Source organism: Pteropus medius, unplaced genomic scaffold (assembly GCF_902729225.1).
Source record: "Pteropus medius unplaced genomic scaffold, Ma_sr-lr_union100, whole genome shotgun sequence".
In the NCBI taxonomy this organism is placed as follows: domain Eukaryota; kingdom Metazoa; phylum Chordata; class Mammalia; order Chiroptera; family Pteropodidae; genus Pteropus; species Pteropus medius.
In genome coordinates this window covers 22,695,573-22,712,127 of record NW_024344378.1, presented here as the reverse complement: position 1 = coordinate 22,712,127, position 16,555 = coordinate 22,695,573, and the positions used below count along the sequence as shown (strand labels likewise).

The 16,555-nt window shown below is 43.8% G+C and overlaps 1 protein-coding gene across 5 annotated transcripts in view; it reads right to left on the bottom strand.

Moving 5' to 3' along the window:
• Nucleotides 1–95: 95 nt before the first annotated feature.
• Nucleotides 96–16,555, bottom strand: part of MMS19 (MMS19 cytosolic iron-sulfur assembly component) — a 29,174-nt gene continuing 12,714 nt past the window's right edge. For 2 of the 5 annotated variants that reach the window (XM_039871605.1, XM_039871607.1), the window contains 28 exons: nt 16,230–16,315; nt 15,766–15,840; nt 15,284–15,353; nt 14,758–14,886; nt 14,606–14,667; nt 9,744–9,830; nt 9,235–9,309; nt 8,764–8,841; nt 8,080–8,218; nt 7,672–7,826; nt 7,342–7,420; nt 6,961–7,086; nt 6,682–6,763; nt 6,284–6,384; nt 6,044–6,193; nt 4,958–5,113; nt 4,010–4,109; nt 3,422–3,524; nt 3,216–3,284; nt 2,876–2,999; nt 2,313–2,413; nt 2,107–2,163; nt 1,771–1,957; nt 1,391–1,473; nt 1,099–1,263; nt 959–1,018; nt 556–656; nt 96–475 (listed from right to left, as the gene is read on the bottom strand). In XM_039871605.1, coding sequence (XP_039727539.1) covers nt 448–475; nt 556–656; nt 959–1,018; nt 1,099–1,263; nt 1,391–1,473; nt 1,771–1,957; nt 2,107–2,163; nt 2,313–2,413; nt 2,876–2,999; nt 3,216–3,284; nt 3,422–3,524; nt 4,010–4,109; nt 4,958–5,113; nt 6,044–6,193; nt 6,284–6,384; nt 6,682–6,763; nt 6,961–7,086; nt 7,342–7,420; nt 7,672–7,826; nt 8,080–8,218; nt 8,764–8,841; nt 9,235–9,309; nt 9,744–9,830; nt 14,606–14,667; nt 14,758–14,886; nt 15,284–15,353; nt 15,766–15,840; nt 16,230–16,315 — 2,828 coding nt within the window. In that variant the 3' untranslated portion in view covers nt 96–447. Of the gene's footprint in view, nt 476–555; nt 657–958; nt 1,019–1,098; nt 1,264–1,390; nt 1,474–1,770; nt 1,958–2,106; nt 2,164–2,312; nt 2,414–2,875; nt 3,000–3,215; nt 3,285–3,421; nt 3,525–4,009; nt 4,110–4,957; nt 5,114–6,043; nt 6,194–6,283; nt 6,385–6,681; nt 6,764–6,960; nt 7,087–7,341; nt 7,421–7,671; nt 7,827–8,079; nt 8,241–8,763; nt 8,842–9,234; nt 9,310–9,743; nt 9,831–14,605; nt 14,668–14,757; nt 14,887–15,283; nt 15,354–15,765; nt 15,841–16,229; nt 16,316–16,555 lie in introns of those variants that run through there. The other 3 variants (XM_039871606.1, XM_039871608.1, XM_039871609.1) reach the window with 3 other exon arrangements.

Genomic DNA, 16,555 nt, shown 5'->3' with positions numbered 1-16,555 from the left:
CTAATCCCTATCATTACTGTTTGAGCTTATACAGAGATGCTTCTGGTTACATGCTACTGAGGCATAAGTGTGTGGGGAGGGGAACATCTGACAGCTCCATTATCAAAAGAAATCTTTATTCTCCAGCAGTATACACACATGCACCATCCCTGGTCCTCAGGGCCACATCCATCTACACTCACCCCTCAGCAGCGTATCCTTTTCTGACATACAAATGAAAAGCCCCAAGATCCTTCATCAGATACAAGTAGTCTCACACTCACTTTACAAATCCATTAGAAATCAGGATTCTCATGTTTCTTGTATAGCCATGCAACAGAGGCCCAGCATTTGTGCTGTATCTGTGGGAAAGGCAGAGGCCAGTGGTCCCCCTGCCTTGGCAAGATGGCTCAATAGTTAGTAATTCCAGGTTAGATTGTCAGAACAGTCTAGACCAGGGCTGAGGGCTCAGCTGCCAGGGCTCCCCAGCAGAAACCTGTAGGCAAAAAGAATGTTGGCAGCATGAGTGGTGAAGCTCATTTCAATCTCATTTCTTCCCATGACCTAAAAACTCACCATTCTCCCCTGGCTGACACTGCTTCCTTGCGCACCAGTCTCTTCTTGTCATCCAGAGGTTTAGCTAAGGCCCGGATCACCTGTGGTTTGTACGGTAGCAGCTGTGGAATTAGAAGAATGAATCTTAGCCTTGCGCAACCAAGGCAACCAAAAGAGTTGCTTCTCTGACTCTATGACTAATAACCTTCCTATTCGTTTTTAGTGATTCCAGAGGATGCTAGGTGGGTGGCAGGATGCCCAGTCTATTACAGGGTAGTCAGGCAGATCCTTGCCTACCTACATCTTGTAGTTCATACCTCAATCACACAACAGGGTGGCCAATCCTGCTCGACTAAGGCAAAAAGTACTTCTCAGGCTCTTCTTAGAAGTTTCCAGGCCAGAGAGGGACATCTGAGGTACTCACCACAGGGACGGGCAGGCGAGTGAGAGCGTGCATACACTGCAGCGCAGCAATCCGGACAGCCTGGAATAAAACCACAGGAGGTGAGAAGAAACCCATGAAGGAGAGCCAAAGGTACCAAAAGGATGCTGGGCTCAACGCACCATGGAAGGGCTAGAGCTGAGGTTCAGGAACTTGGTGACGAGGGTGTCAATGTGAAGACTCATAACTTGGGGTGCTTCCAGCAGAAGAGGCTGAAGGCAGCTGAGGGTGGAGAGCTGTACCACACAGTCGGGGCAGGACAGGGCCTCCAGCAGCAAGGAAAGCAGCTAAGGGGCCACAGGAAAGGTGAGGATGACCCCACAGATGATGAACCTGCTTCTCCTCCACCACTCTAGCCCAGCTGGGGGACAATGGTTTGGTTTCTTGCTTAGAGGCTCTGACTGCAAGGCTTACCGTGGGCAGCTCTGGCAAGAGCACAGGCTTGGGCAGCCTGTTAAGTACATGAGACAGACCCTTCAGGTAATTTGGCTTCACATCTGTGAAAAATAGAAAAGCTTAGGGGAAAAGCTAGGTTCATATAGAGCTTAAGAATTCAACTCAATTTCTGATGAAGCTGGGACATCAGCCTATAAAGAGCTTAAAAAACTCAAGCTCAAGATAAGCAAGATAATGCCCACCAAAGGAAAAGCGTGGGAGAACAACCCACAAGTTTAACCCCTTAGAGCACACTACAACTCTGAAGAAGCACTGAGGACCTAAATTATTTTAGAGAACATGGCCTGAGCAAAGGAGAGGCCTATATATTTGAGGCCTTTCTTTTAGACCGTCCTCACCTTGGGGAGCAGCATGGAAGCCCTGGACCAAAGCAGGCACATTATCTGTGAAGAACCGCTGGCGGAACATGATCCGCACTTCAGCATGGCCAGCACGAGTCAGTACGTCAGTGCAGTCAGACATGAGTAGAGAGAAGCCATCAGCTGCTGCTGGGCCTAGTTCTGGATCTCCCAGGAGGCCCATGAGCTGGACGGAGAAAAGAGAGCCTTTGAGGTACTTCAGGGAAGAAGCTTAAATATACCCAGAGGAGGATGGCAGTAATTTCTGGGACGCACAGGATCAACAGGAAGTTCCTGTTTAGGTCCCAGGTTCTCCTGTCTTCAGAATGGACCTACCCGGTCTGTAAGGCAGGAGCTGAGAGGATGATATCTGAGCACTAGGGCCTTTGTTACCTGTGATCAGAGAAGAGAATGGTCAGGACGTGACACTCAAATCCCAGAACCTCGAGAAACATGCTTATGATCCCAAAGTCAAATGGAGAAATTGCATTTAACTAGACAAAACTGTCTCTGTCTAACCAGAATCCATTCTGACTCCTTACCCAGAGAAGTAGTGTGAAGGCCTGACTACGATAGGGCCCAGAGCCCAGTCCAGCCTCCACTTTGTTCAAAGCCAGCTGTAGGAATTCATCCAGCTGTTGTCCTAAAAAGGAGGGAGGAAATGCTGATGCAAAGGCTATATAGTTCTCCCTTAATAACTAAGGATGTAAATTATTTCAGTGCAGAGCTCCCTGAGAAACCATTAGAAAAGAGCGATATAATTTGGCTGTGAACTTTGGCCACTCAACTCTGGGACACCAGCCTGAGAGCCTGGTATTCTCATAATGCAGGGGTGCTGGCATTTGAAAAGAGTTGTCTACTTTTAATAAAGAATTATCTCTAAGCTCCTTGTAGGGAGTACAGAATTAGATGGAGCTTGTAAGGGGGTACAAGCTCCACCTAGTTCTGTCATCTTCTTATCTTGTAATGCTTTGCCCAACTCTGGTTTTAACTTTTGTCACAAGGTCCCTTGGGAAGCCCTATTATATTAGCAAACTCCTTTAAAAAGAATGAGGGCTGAACTTCCAGATTTTATCAGTCGTTGATTTAGGGAGGCTTCCAGTACCTGTTGGATGCTTGTTGAGGAGTCCTGCAAAGCACTTGGCAGCGGCAGTGGAAGAGAAAGGGCAGCTGCAGCAGCTCAGCTCTAAAAGCTCTTGCATGAGTTGGTTCAGCTGAGGGATTTCCACCTACAAAAACTTGGTCATGTCATGGACCCAGAAGACACTTAGACTCAAAGAGATACCCAGTAGAAAGTGGCAGCAGGGGCCAGGATGGATGAGAACTAAATTCTCCAGTGAGGAAAGCAGAAGATCAGTGTAGTCTGTGATAATTTCAGCTCAGAAGTCACCTGGGACCCACCTCCCTTTGTCAGGATAGGGTACTCTTTAAATGTGTTCACTTACATTTCGAGGCAGGGAACAGACAAAGGCCATAAGCAGTGCAACCAGCCTCCTCTGTCCTGAGGAGCCATCCTATAAAGGAAGAAGAGCCTAATCAAGCCTGTCCTGACAGCAACAGGCTTGTCTGCCCCAATACTCAACCCAGATTAGCCCTAGAAATTTGGACAAAAATCCCAGGATCTTCCCCCATCTGACCATCAGACACTTACCTGGAATGGCTGGAATCTGCAAGGGAAGCTATTTTCAGGTAGGAAGGAGATGTTGCCATCCAAGAAGAGGGGCACAACATGGGCGACACTCTGGGCAGCTAAGCTAGGGGTAGAGCACTAGGTATCACTACAGAGCCAGAGTTGTAAAGCAGCCTTGGGGTTCCCATTAGAGTTACTGAGTCAATGAGCCGGAGCATGATCACTGACACATTCAACAATTACTAATTTAGCAATATATGACAGGAAGCATTTCAATTCTAGGCCCTGGTGATAACAGCCATGAGCCAGACAGATCAAATCCCTACTCTGCAGCTCATTCTACAGAAAGAACTCAATGTATAGGTTAAAAAATGCTCCACAGGTGATTCTTACGCACAGCCGCAGCTAAGAACCATCAGTCCATGGCTCATCCACCCCCACAGTCCATGGTGCTAAAAGCCCCTTCTTACTTTGCCAGCAAAACTTACAAATTAACTGCCTCCACAGTTGATTCTGGGTAGAAGGACAGCTCAGAAGGCAGCTACCTGCTGCTTCTTCCCAAGATTGCTATCCTCCCTGGGATCAAGCCACATCCATGATTATACTCACTCAGGGCTTAAGTGGGTGGTGGCAGTGCCAATGACAGACACCATGGCAGCCAAGACCTCATCCTCCAAAAGCACTTTTCTCATAACTGAGTGCTCCTTCTCTGCAAAAGCAAAACAAAATACACACATAGAATCACAAGGCCATGCCTATGGTTTAGATTAGGTCCTGTCATCATCAAGACTGGGGCTTGACTCTAGGCACAACAGCAGCGGTTTCTAACCTGTACTCTAATAGTGCTAGAGAACCAGTAAGGCAGCAGAAGCAGAAGTGGTCTGATGTGGGCCACAGGGAGGTCTCGAGAACTTTGTGCACAGTCCTTAGACTGGGCAGCAGTAGCAAACATGGCCAGCTAATATGAACATTCTTAACACCATAAATAGTTATAACTTTTCAAAAACTTAAAAGATAACATGAATTTATCTTTATGGGTCATTATTATAGCAGCTACCATACATCAAACTACAATACATACATACATACATTACTGTATTGCCAGGCACTATGCATTATTTTATTTAATCCTTAACGACTACCCTGTGATATAGATATTCCTCTTTATCTCCCCCTTACAAGTGAGGAAACATAGACTTAGAAAGGCTAAATTATCTTTACCTAAGTTAGCAAATAGTACAGTTGAAGATTAAACCTAACCAGGTCTACTTGACTCCAGAGACTAATTCTAACTAAACTAATTACACAGCAAGTAAAGGGGTAAAAAGTGCGCATTTGTTTGAGCGCTGCTGACACTAACGGATTTTGGTTCCTGCTATTGGTTAGGTTAGCACCCTTGCTTGAAGTGAAATCTCACTCTGGGAACAAAGGATTCAAAATAAACCTCTGCTGATACAAAATGCAATACCAGTGATACACCGGGGGTGGCAGTGCTGTTCAATATTAGTAGAAAGCCAAAACCAGAGAAGGGGTAGGAGGTGAGGCAGAGAAAGTTACCTGGCATAGAAGCCTGCACAGTTAGGGCAAGCAGGCAAGGTATAGCTGTCTGATGGAAATACCAGCAGCTCTCGGGGTCCAGCTGGCATTTTTCTGCCACTTGCTGGAGGCTCTGACAGACAGCAATAACTTCACTTGGTCCTGCAACCATATTCCCTGTGGTGAAAAAGTATTCTCTGTAAGGGTTTTCCTAAAAGCACTTTCAGGTATTTCAGATAGAGCAGATGGGAAGAACAATCAATATGAGTGACCAAAAGCTCAAGAGTATCTTATTAAAGAGACAAGTCATTTTGTTCTCTTAGATGTTCTTTTTCATTTATACAGATTTCGGCGCTCAGACATGTGCTGTGCTAGGCTCTGCAGCAGAAGCATTCACATACATCGTCTCATTTCATAACCCTAGACAGATCATTTCCCCCATTTTATAGAGGAGGATGTGGAGGCTCAATGAAACTGCCAGTGATTTTTCCAGGGTCACAGTAAATGCAAAGTCAGGAATCTAACCCAGGCCACACTCCGAGTCATCCAGATCATCCAGTAACACACCACCCACTGTCAACTGGATCTATCACAAGGGCTGGGCAGGGCAAAGCAGGGAGTTTAGGAAGTAAGTGAGGGCCCATGGTGAGCATGCAGAGGTTTACTGTAGCAATAGCTGCTGTCACTTATGCCTTGGAATAGTGCTGCTCAAACTAGAGAGTACACGAGTTACCTAGAGATCTTATTAAAATGTAGATTCTGATCAGTGCAGCCTGAGATGCTGCACTTCGAATAAGCTCCCAGATGATGCCCATGTTGCTGGTTGATGGGCCATATTTTGAATAGCCTGGCTTAGAGTGGTGCTTTTCAATTCTAGCTCCACATTAAAATCATCTGGCCACTCTTAATTACTGTCGCCCAAGTCCTATCCTTCCTCACAAACTGATTTAGTTAGACTGAGGCCCATCATCAGTATTTTATTTTAAAAGTTCCCATGTGATACTCCATATAGCCACCATTGGAACCACTACCTTAGAAGCATCAACTCTAAACTCGACTACAGCTCCCATTCAGCCCAGCTCCTTGATGATCAATCTTGGAAGTTACCTTTGTTTATCCGGCAGAGATGATGTAACAGCAGAGGCAGGGTCTCCTTGACAATGGTAGGATGTGTTGATACAGCCGACAAGGCTTGCAGACAGCGCAGATGCCGGGAGCATTTAGTGGGCCCATTCTCTCTAGCCAAATCCAACTCCCCTGAGTAACCCAGGAGACAAGGTTTCACTGTGTGATGGTCCCCAAACCTCCCTGGGAAGGGGCAGGCCACAGAGGTTCAGAGACACATACCCATGCACAGCTCCTCAGCAAGCTTGGATACTAGGTGGCTGCTGAAGGCCACAGGATAAAGTGTGGCCAGGGTTCCTGATGCTTCCAGTGCTGCCACCCTGCTGGGGGCACAGGGCAGATGAGCATTAGCTGAGCCTTGGCCCACCATTCTCTTGCTTAGGCCTGCCATTAGGCAGATTCAGGAGCATGGGCTCCTTAGGCCACTTTGCTGAAGAGCAGGCCTCAAGTACCTAGTTGGACAGGACTTCTTAATGCCCAAGAAAAGAGAGCAGTCCCACATCACCAACTGGCTGGCAGCCAGAGTCAAGCACAAGGCCCACCTCCCCTAGGGAGAACCAAGGGTCAGAAGCACATAGCCCCAGAACAGCTTGCTCTATCTTGCTGCTTTAGATTCTCACCAATTCTGGGAGTCCTCCTCCAGGAAGCTCAGTCTGTACAGGTGACCCACTGCTAGTTCCAAGTCCCCAGAAGACAGTAGATCTGTGTTAGAAGGGAACACAAACCATATCTTTCTTCTCCTGTAGCCACCACAACCCATCCAAAAGTCTCATTAGAAATCCCAAATCAACCAGAGCTGTATTGAGAACCAGGGAATTAAGACTGCTCTTCACTTAAGACAGAAAATCACAAGGAAAGGACAGGTACCCCTAATCTTTTTCTCCTTCTCTTAAGTGTACCTGGCTGGGCACCCAATACCGTGAGTGTACGGATGCCGACAAGCTGAAGCTGGGTGTTGAGGTCTGTCAGGGCCATGAATACCAGTGAGCACAGCTGGTCCTTGAAACCACTCAGAGGCCTTTCACCTGGGGAGAGACATTCCCAGTCAGAGGGAAGCCCTGACTCAGCAGTGATGCAAGGACAACGTGAGGCAGATTTAAAGAGCCTAATCCATTGGGTGCCCAGGAGGACAATGGGAAAAAAAATAAACAGGTCTCATTCGTTAAGTATTTTGTTATGCTATAATCTCAGAACGACAGGAACTGTCTAGACTACTTCTTCATGGCACTCTTTGCCTGCCATCCTTTACAGGGTTACAGTGCTCTGGAAGGGGATCTCACCCTTGTCTTCATAGCTCCATTTCTGTTGCAGCTTCAAAAAGCCCAGGATCATTTCAAGGATTGTCCGCCGCTGGTTGCTCTGCAATGTTTTAAGGGATATTGGAGTCAAGGAATTTTTAAAGAGTTTTAGTCCTGCTACTTTGGAAGTGGGGTGAATTATTCTTTTATGTAAGAGTGTCAGGAAAAGAGTGAATAAGGGAACCAGCATCAATTAATAGTAACAAAACCCAAAATTTACTATCTGGGCCCAAGCTCAATACTTAGCACTCTGTGAGAAAAGGATCCCAGCAAGGGGTTCCAGCATTTCCTCAAAAGATTCTGTTCCTTTACCTGACTGTGCTTGTGGAACTGTTCCAGCAGCAAAGGCAGTACGTTGCTGGTGATATGGTCACAGGCCCGGGCAGATGCACCTGCAGCTGCCTGCAACAGCTTGGCACTAGGCCACACCAGTTTCATGTCCGGTTCACACAGATGGTGCCTGCAGTCTAGAGAGGCAGCATGTCACAGACCTAGGAGTAGGCCACACGTTGCCTGATTTCCCTACAGTCCATAAAAGTTGGAGAATGAGACTTGGGACAGTTTGCTAGCAGTTATCACTGATATCGTTTTCAATTCAAAGTAGGACTCCAGTCCCCATGTCACTGAACATGGTGGGGCTACATATGAAAGGTCACTGACCCTTAAGGAATTTCTTTCTATCAGGCTCACTCCCCTTTCTGGCCGCCATGGCCCCGTTACCCTGTAGAATGTTGCTAAGGAAGGAGTCAAGGAGGTCCTCAGCATCAGCCCTCAGCACAGAGCGAGACAAACACGCAGTCAGGGAGTGGAGGGCCGCCAGGCCCTCGGCCTCCACCCGCTCACTTGCCGTCTGGAACACCTGTCAGGGAGGGATCCCATGGCTACTGAGGTGAGCCTGCACAAGGTGAGATCCCACCCACACACTGCCTAGTTTCTTGGGAAGCGGGGTGGTGAGAACCTTTAGGATACAGCAATCGAAATTAACCCTTCAAATGAGTTTCTTCTCAACTGGCGTATTCTCACAAAGTCCTTAGTCCCACTGGGACAGACACACATACTTTTTGAGAAACAAAACGCCAACACTGAGCAGTAGCTATTAGGATACCAATCCTATGTCTCTTCCTCGCCGCCTCTATTCGGCATGGTGCCATAGGCACCATGACTATGCTCCTTACTATGGAAGGATAGGAAGTGGGCACTGTGCAAAGGTGATCAAGTGCCATCACCAAGCAGCTGACTCTTACACTGGGACTCTCCTTTGTTGTTCAATTGATAGTATGCCCCATTGTTTGTTTGCTGAATAACCAGGTATAGCAACAGAGGAAAAAGCACAGAGTATATTATTTCTCCTGATGCCTGACAACTGGGAGTTAACAGTAGTGAGTTTATCTAAGTAGCACTCACCTCTCTGCGGATAGAAGCCCAAAGGCTAGGAAGGAAGTCCTTCAGTTCCTTTTGTCCGTACATAGCACAGCAAGCATTCTGCGAGAAAAGCACAGGTATCTACACACTCAGAATTCCTAAGATATGCAGGCACCTCAGCATAATGGTATCTGAAGGAGCCTGGCTCTCAGCAGAAAAACCAGCAGGATTTCCTAACAGTCCTGCCCAAGACACAGAAGAATAGTTCACCCTGACTGATGAAAATGAGCATCAAGAGGGAGCCCTGGTCAGCCTTCTCTTGGCTGCTACTCAGTTACTATATGACAAGACAATATGCAGCTGGGGCCTTTAGGTCAAATATAGGCCCAGATCCTAGTATCCTTCTTTTGAGGCCCACTGAATGGTTCCCTGGCTCTCCAATAATCTATAATCCTTTAGCACCCCTAATTTGTCTAAAGGTAGCTGGACCCAGGAAGGAGAAAAATCACTCACCAGAGTCTGCAGAGAATCCAGCTTGGCACTCAGAATCTCGGAATCCACTTTCTCAATCAGCAGAGGCAGCAGGAACTGTGGGAGAGAACGAAGAACTGAAGTCTGAGATGGGTAGTGCTGCAGCACACCAAGGCCAAATAATCCCTATTGCCACCAGACCCTAGGGGCAGTTGCTATATCTTGAATCAAGAGTTGTGACTGTAAGCTAACCCTCTTGCCAAGATGTGGCCAGACTCCCAGTTACCTGAAAAAATGGGCTAGTTGGCAAATCTATAGGATTTCAAAAGATAGCACCAGATGGAGACTGGATTACTGTTTTAAAGGAAGAGACTGTAAAGTTTTCTACTTTGAAGGTCTGAGGATACTTGCCACACAAGCCTGAAGACACCTGTAGGATGTCATACCTTAAAATGTATACTGGATCTTTTTTTCTCCCTATGCTTTTACTGTACTTTCTTCAGAGCCTTCTATGGGCTGAGGCTTCATACCTTAACCTGGGCTAGACCCACCTCAGCAAACTGTGGTGTGGAAGCCAGGACAGCTCGGAGACTCAGGATAAGATCTTCTCTCTGGATACCATGGGGATCATTAGGTGGCTGGAAAAGGGAAAAGGGCCATGGGTTCGTATAACTCTTTGGATACAGGCTTGAACATGACAACTCAGAGAACAGGGTGATATTTATACCCAATATAGCAGAATAGTAGGACATGAGACTCCAGTAGGAAGACATCCTCACTTTTACATGTTCCTTGGGAATTTTCATCTTTGGGCATTTATTTTCTATCTGATCACACAGTTTCTATCTGATCTATCATCTCACGACTCAGAGATAAGCACCATTAACTTTCTGGTGCATTACTTTCTTTTCTGTATATAATTATGACTACGTTAGTAGACGCTACTTCCCTTTAAAATATATACTTTTAGAAAGTGTGATTTTTTTGTACATATGGTTTGTAATTTATTTTTTCACTTAATACAACAGGAATATTTTCCCATGGTATTAAATTATTCTTTCATGACAATTTTAGTGGTTGACACGATTTCATTGTGTGGCTGAGCCATAATTTATTTAAATAATCCCCCTTTGATGGAAACTTCTATTTTTTCACCCTTACGAAAAGCTGTAATTCTGGCAATATAAAAAGCATTGATGGTTTCTGCGTCAAGATGGCAGATTGAAAACATGTAGAGCTTTTCCTTTTCCTTTTTCTCTTTAGAAATCCTATGAAAAATACAGTAAAAGGATTTTCTTTTCCTTTTTAAGACATCAAGCTAAAGGTTGAAGAGAACACAATAAAGATGTTAGCAACAAAATTTTTGAAGTGGAAAAGCAGATGGAGAAGAAGAAAATGACTTAGCAGAGCCAATAAAAACAGAATCCTCAGTAGGCTTGAGGAAAGCTGAATAACTACCCATATATAGTGCTCAGGAGGTTTTGTAACTGGCAGTACCAGGCACCTTTGGAATTGGGAGTGGGGTTAGAGAAGCAAGCTGATCTCCTATATTGCCTCTTAACTTCTCCCTAACTGCAGCATCTGGAGGTTTAATTCTCTGGAAAAGATAAGACGGAAGTCTTTAAGTCTTGGAGATGCAGGTGTAGTTGAGAGCCTGGGTGCTGTACCAAAAGATAGAGTCTAAATGGTATGGTACCGAGTGCTGAAATTTTCTAGTTCTTCCAGCCCCATTTACTTGTAGTCTGACCTCTCCCTCTAGATAAATCTAAGGTCTTTTTTAAGAAGAATCTGACAGCCTAAGAGAGAGAACACTCTAGGGGTTCCCCCAACAGTCCATGTAAGCCACTCTACAGTGATGCTCATATTCAACAAATCCATTGCATGTGCTCAAAACTCGCACTTTGAGATTTTTATGATCTTCACTTTGAAATATGTGCAACTCCCAAGGACTACCAGATATCTCAGGAAAGCCTCTAACTTGGAAATTGAGACCAAAATAAATTGAAAAAAAACTTGGATGAAACAAAGACCACATATGAGGAGAGAAAAAATGTTTAAAAATGTCGTTAATGTTTCCGAAAAAGAAAGTAATTTACCTATAAATTAAATAAGAACAGAATGCTATTAAAAAAAAAAGTTCAGAGATCATCAACAGCAGCAGAAATTAAAAAAAAAAAAATTAATAGAAGGAGTTATAGGACGATGTGCTGATCCTAGGCATTTCTGTCCTCAGGTCCATTCTTTGGGCTGACCAATACAGGCTGCATTTCCCAGGCTCCCATACTGGCCTGTATTCAGCCAATGGGAGACACTAATAGAAGAATGAAGGGCAAAAGGAAGGGAAAAGCCATGGTATTTCTTCCTAACCCTCTGATTCAGTTGGCACCTTCTGCATTGACAGTTATCTCTTTCATGGCTCCAGCTCTCACTGACAAGCCCACTGTGGTCCTAGTTTTTGTCAGATACTCTCAGCCCCTGGAGTCCAGTAACATTAAGTCTTCCAGTTCAGGGATGGTAATGGCTTCCTGCTGTTAATAATCTCTGGGTGGCCTCGCTATCCCGTTTGGCTTCTTAGCTCTCCTATCACTTTTCTAAACAATTTCCTGCATTAAATAATTTGTTTTAAATACCAAACTGGTTTCTGTTTTCATGGCTTGACTTTGATACAAAAGATAAAATTGTGAAATTCTCTCATAAAGTAACAACAGAGGTAGAAATATGAAAGAAAAGGTAAGATATTCAGAGGTCTAACAAAAGATTAATAGGAGTTCCAAAAAGAAGAAACAGAGAAAACAGAAGAGAAGAAATGCAAGAAAACTTGCCAGGACTAAAGGACATGAATTTTCAGATTGACAAGACCTACCAAGAATCCAGTACAATGCATGAAAACAGACCCATCGTAAGGCACGATGATGTGAAATTTCAATATACTGGGAGCAAACTCAACCTTAAAAGTTTCTAGAAAGGAGGAAAAAATGAATATAAAGGTTTATGAATCAGAAGGAATTTAGACTTCTCTATGAAACTGGAAACTAGAGATAAATGCAGAAATGTCTTCAAAATCTTGGGGAAAAAGAATTTCCATTTTTGAATTTTATACTCATACAATCAATAAGTGGGAAGAAAGAAGAAAGACACTTTAGCTTTACAAAATCTAAAAAGTTTCACTTTTTACATACTCCCTCAGGAAGCTAACAAAGGATGTGTACCACCAAAATGAGAGAGTAAACCATAAAACGAGGCATACATGAACACAGGAAATAGGAGATGTCATCCAAGAGAAAAGATAAATCCATAGGATGATAGTGAAGGAAGATTTAATATCTACTCCATATGAGGAGTAGGAAGCAACCAGCTGAGACTGTATGGCCAAGGTAAGAATAGTTTTATATTTTTAAATGGTTAGAAAAAAATCAAAATAATATCTATGATATATGTAAATTATATGAAATTTAAATTTCCGCATCCATAAATTTTTATTGCAATATAGCCTCTGTACCATATTCCAGTGGCTATGGCCATTTTTGTGTCAGAACACCAGAGGTGAGGAGTTGCAAGAGACCATATGGCCCATAAAGCCTAAAATAGACATTATCTGGCCCTTTACAGAAAAAAGTTTGCCAACCCCTGCTCCAGAGTGAGCATACAGGTATAGTGTTAAGTCAAGGGAACTGTCACAATGATGTGATCCACTATGATGATGGCATAAGGCCAAAATGGATTGATAAGACCATATAAAATATTTCTCACACAAATAGTTACACTAAAGCGAGGTATCTCTATTTTAATTGACAAGAAATTTCTACTTCCCATAGACTGCGGTATAGAAGAACACAGAAAATCCACTCAAATAAGAGAAATTCTCCAATCATTATCTATAACCTTGTTTTGCCTAGAACATCTCTGAGAAAATATATAAGCAGATGGGAGCAGTGATCATGTCTAAAGAAAAACTGGATGGTGGCTGTAAAGAGGTGTAAAGAGGCTTAATTCTCTATCCTTCAAATGTTGAATCATGCTCATTGTATTACCTTTCAAAAAAATGAATGACATACTCTTACCTGCTCCCAAATTATAAATGCATACATTCCAACAATTCCATTTTTAGTAATTTATCTGTTATACCCATATATATGTGAAATGATAAAAACAAGGTGTATAAGTTACAGCATTATTTATAAAAGCAAAAGATTAGCAACCAAACTTTACCCCATAGAAGACTAGTGAAACTGATTAGGCATTTCCATACAAAAGAATATTACACAGCCATAAAGAATAAAGAGCTCATTTATATACAGATAATAGAACACTTTTCTAAGATATACTGTTAAAGTACAGGAGGGTGGTATAAAGCATTTGCTTACATACAAATGAAAAACTCTGTGAGACAGACATAATTGATAAAATTGGTTGACAATGGATAAAGAAACTAGAAACTGGATGACAGATTTTTTATCTTTTTGCACCTTTTGGATTTTTGAATCATGTGAATGTATTATCTTCTCAAAAGAAACAAAATCAAATAAAACAAACCAGAAACACCTGGTAGCCTAAGAGCTCTCAAGATTTCAAAAGTATAAGTTCTGAGTTAGAAGTAGTGATACTGATTACAAAAGAGATGAAAAGAATTTCAAGAGAGAGGTGGTCCCAAGCAACACGATGTCAACTGGAATAAGCTGGTAAGACATTTCCTATGGCAAAGATGGCTGTGTAACTTTAAAGGCAATGAGAGTCAATACCCAGATGTTGTTTAATGTGCTATCAGATAACTCTTTTTTTCCCCCAACCTCTAATGCTCGCAGTGATGAGGAGACTCTGAGTATCTGGACATAGAAGGGAAATCAAGATGTAGAGTGGGAGGAAGGTTTAAGGGGGTCAGAGCAAACACCTCTTTCTTGTATATGCTGTGCTCAGTCAGATATGTCTTCTTTGTTTTGTCAATTTGTTTCTATTGCCTGAGATGCCTCCTCGAACTCTAGGATCATACCCTACACATTCTTCAGAAACCAAGTGAAATCTTATCTTACCTGTGAAGTCAGTTCCTGCCTACTCCAGCTGAACTCTGTCTTCTCTGAAAAACTACTACTCGTTTTGGTTTATAATCTCACATTCTTACATAAATGTTTCAACCTTCAAGGCCATGAACCTTGTTTTACAATCCTGTTGCCCTCAGCACTAAGTACATTGGTGAAGAGTTTAAGAAACCCTCTAAATGCCTGCTAAATTGAATCTTTCCTCTGATGGCAAATGCTTCTCCACTTCCCAGTTTACTGAAACATAAGTTCCTGAGGGCAAGAATTCTCTTTTGTTTGTTGCTGTACCTGCAGTGCCTAGAACTGGGCCTGGCAGATAGCGGGCACTCAACAAATATTTGAATGAATGAATAAATGAACAAATGAAAGGTGCTACTTACAGGGGTAAAATCAATAGGGAAATAACAGGATGTCACTTCGAATAACTCCTCCACAAAGGGTCCTAAAGCAACAGAGAAAGAATGAGGTTGATTTATAAGCTTCAATCATCTGACAAGCCTTAACCAGCTAGTTCAAGGCTACAAGGACATACCCAAGCTATAGTCCCTGGAGATGAGGTCATGGACGATGCGGAAGGCTACCAGAAGATTACGGGGATCTTTTTCTCCATCCATCACCTGGATGAAGCCAAAGGTGAAGTCAGCTCCTAGGCCCTTCAGCTCTGGGGAGGAGAGAACAAGGTCACTACTGACCCATGGGACAGAAAGCAGGGTTTTCTTCTGGCCCGTGTTCTCCCTCTACTATCACCACTGCCTCCCCTTTCCTGCTGCCCACAGAGGACCCTTTTTGTTTTCCTGGTCCAAGAGAGTAGTATTCAATGAAGAAGAGTTGTGCAACAATATATAATTGTTAGAGGTAAGAATTTAAAACATCAGCCCAAATTCTACCCTTCTTTTACTTTACTGGGGAGTGAGTGGACCTCCAGTTTTCCTTTCTTATTCTCTCTCAGCGTGATCAGCTCTTCTATATAACTCCAAGGTTAAAATGACTCCTGGTATTGACAGGGGGGAAAATGATGTGCTCGCTTTTCAGATTTCTCAGGGAGCCCTGCCTCTTACCTTCTTCTCGGGTTCGCATGAAGTTGGTGATGATACTGTAGACCACATGTCGGTCCACCTGTGGCAAGGACTTGGGGGTGGAAGAGACAAGAAGTAAAGAAAGCGCTCAAAGAATAACAGCTGACAAAACTATTTCCTGCTTTACAATCTCTAAGTGGACAGTGCTGTTTATACCTGTATAAGACGAACCTAAGAGGAAATGCAGAGAAAGGATATGGCTCTTAGCACAGCACTATGGCAGTGGGGCCAATAACCAAAATCTGTCTGCTGCATGCCTTACTTTCTTTAGGTGTAAGAGGACACAGGTCAGACATAATGGCATGCCCCTCTTTCCTTTTACAGTAGCAAGGACTAGCATGTAAGCATGGTCAAAGACCTGAAAGAGTTCAGAACTTTGCAGGCAATATTATTTTGCCATCTAATTCTAGTCTGTCAAGGGCTGGGAGACAGAGGAGAATACCATAGTGACTGTTACCACTCACCTGTACGTGGACCTCCTGGAAGATGGCTTTAAGCACAGAGACAGCCAGCCCTGGGGGCAGTGCCACACACAGGCTCTGGGGGAGAAGAGGAGATAGGTGACACCAAGGGCATCCTAGCACAGCCTTCAAGATGAACCTCTAAAACAGGCCTAATTAGCTTCAGTGGGAATCGCAACATACTGGTTCAGCCAGAAGTGCTAACAGTGAGAAATGTGGTCTCTTTTCTCAAGCTGATTAGTTCTCTGCAACTCCTTCCAATTCAGTTCTGAATTCTAGTCCCCAAAGGATACTTTTACTTTTTAGACTAAAAACAAAAGTGGAGCTGGCTGACACTTGCTGAGTCCCACATTTGGGCATCTACCCTTTAGCACTTGAAGTCTCACCCCCAAAGGGAAAAGAGAGAGGATTCACTAGAAAAGGGCTCCTGCGAAAACAGTATATAATGAAACAAAAAGAGAACTCACAAGTGCCCTCAAACCCTGCAGGACAGATGGAATCACAAGATGATGGTCCTTCAGCCGGTTCTCATAGAACAGGATCAGGTGTACCACTGCACAAACCAGAAATTCAGCCATTACTTCAGACGGGCTGGAAGAGGGCCTACCAGGTTTGCTCCTTCCCAGAAATTTTCAGGGCTGTTCGTGCTTGGACTTCACTATAAATTTTCTCCTTCACCAAGAAATATATCCCATGCCCTCCCATTTGAGGGTGCCTTGATGAGTCAGGAAAATAGGTGAACATCTTTTATTATCCATTCTCACATAGGTCCGCAGTGAGGTGCCTTTCTATA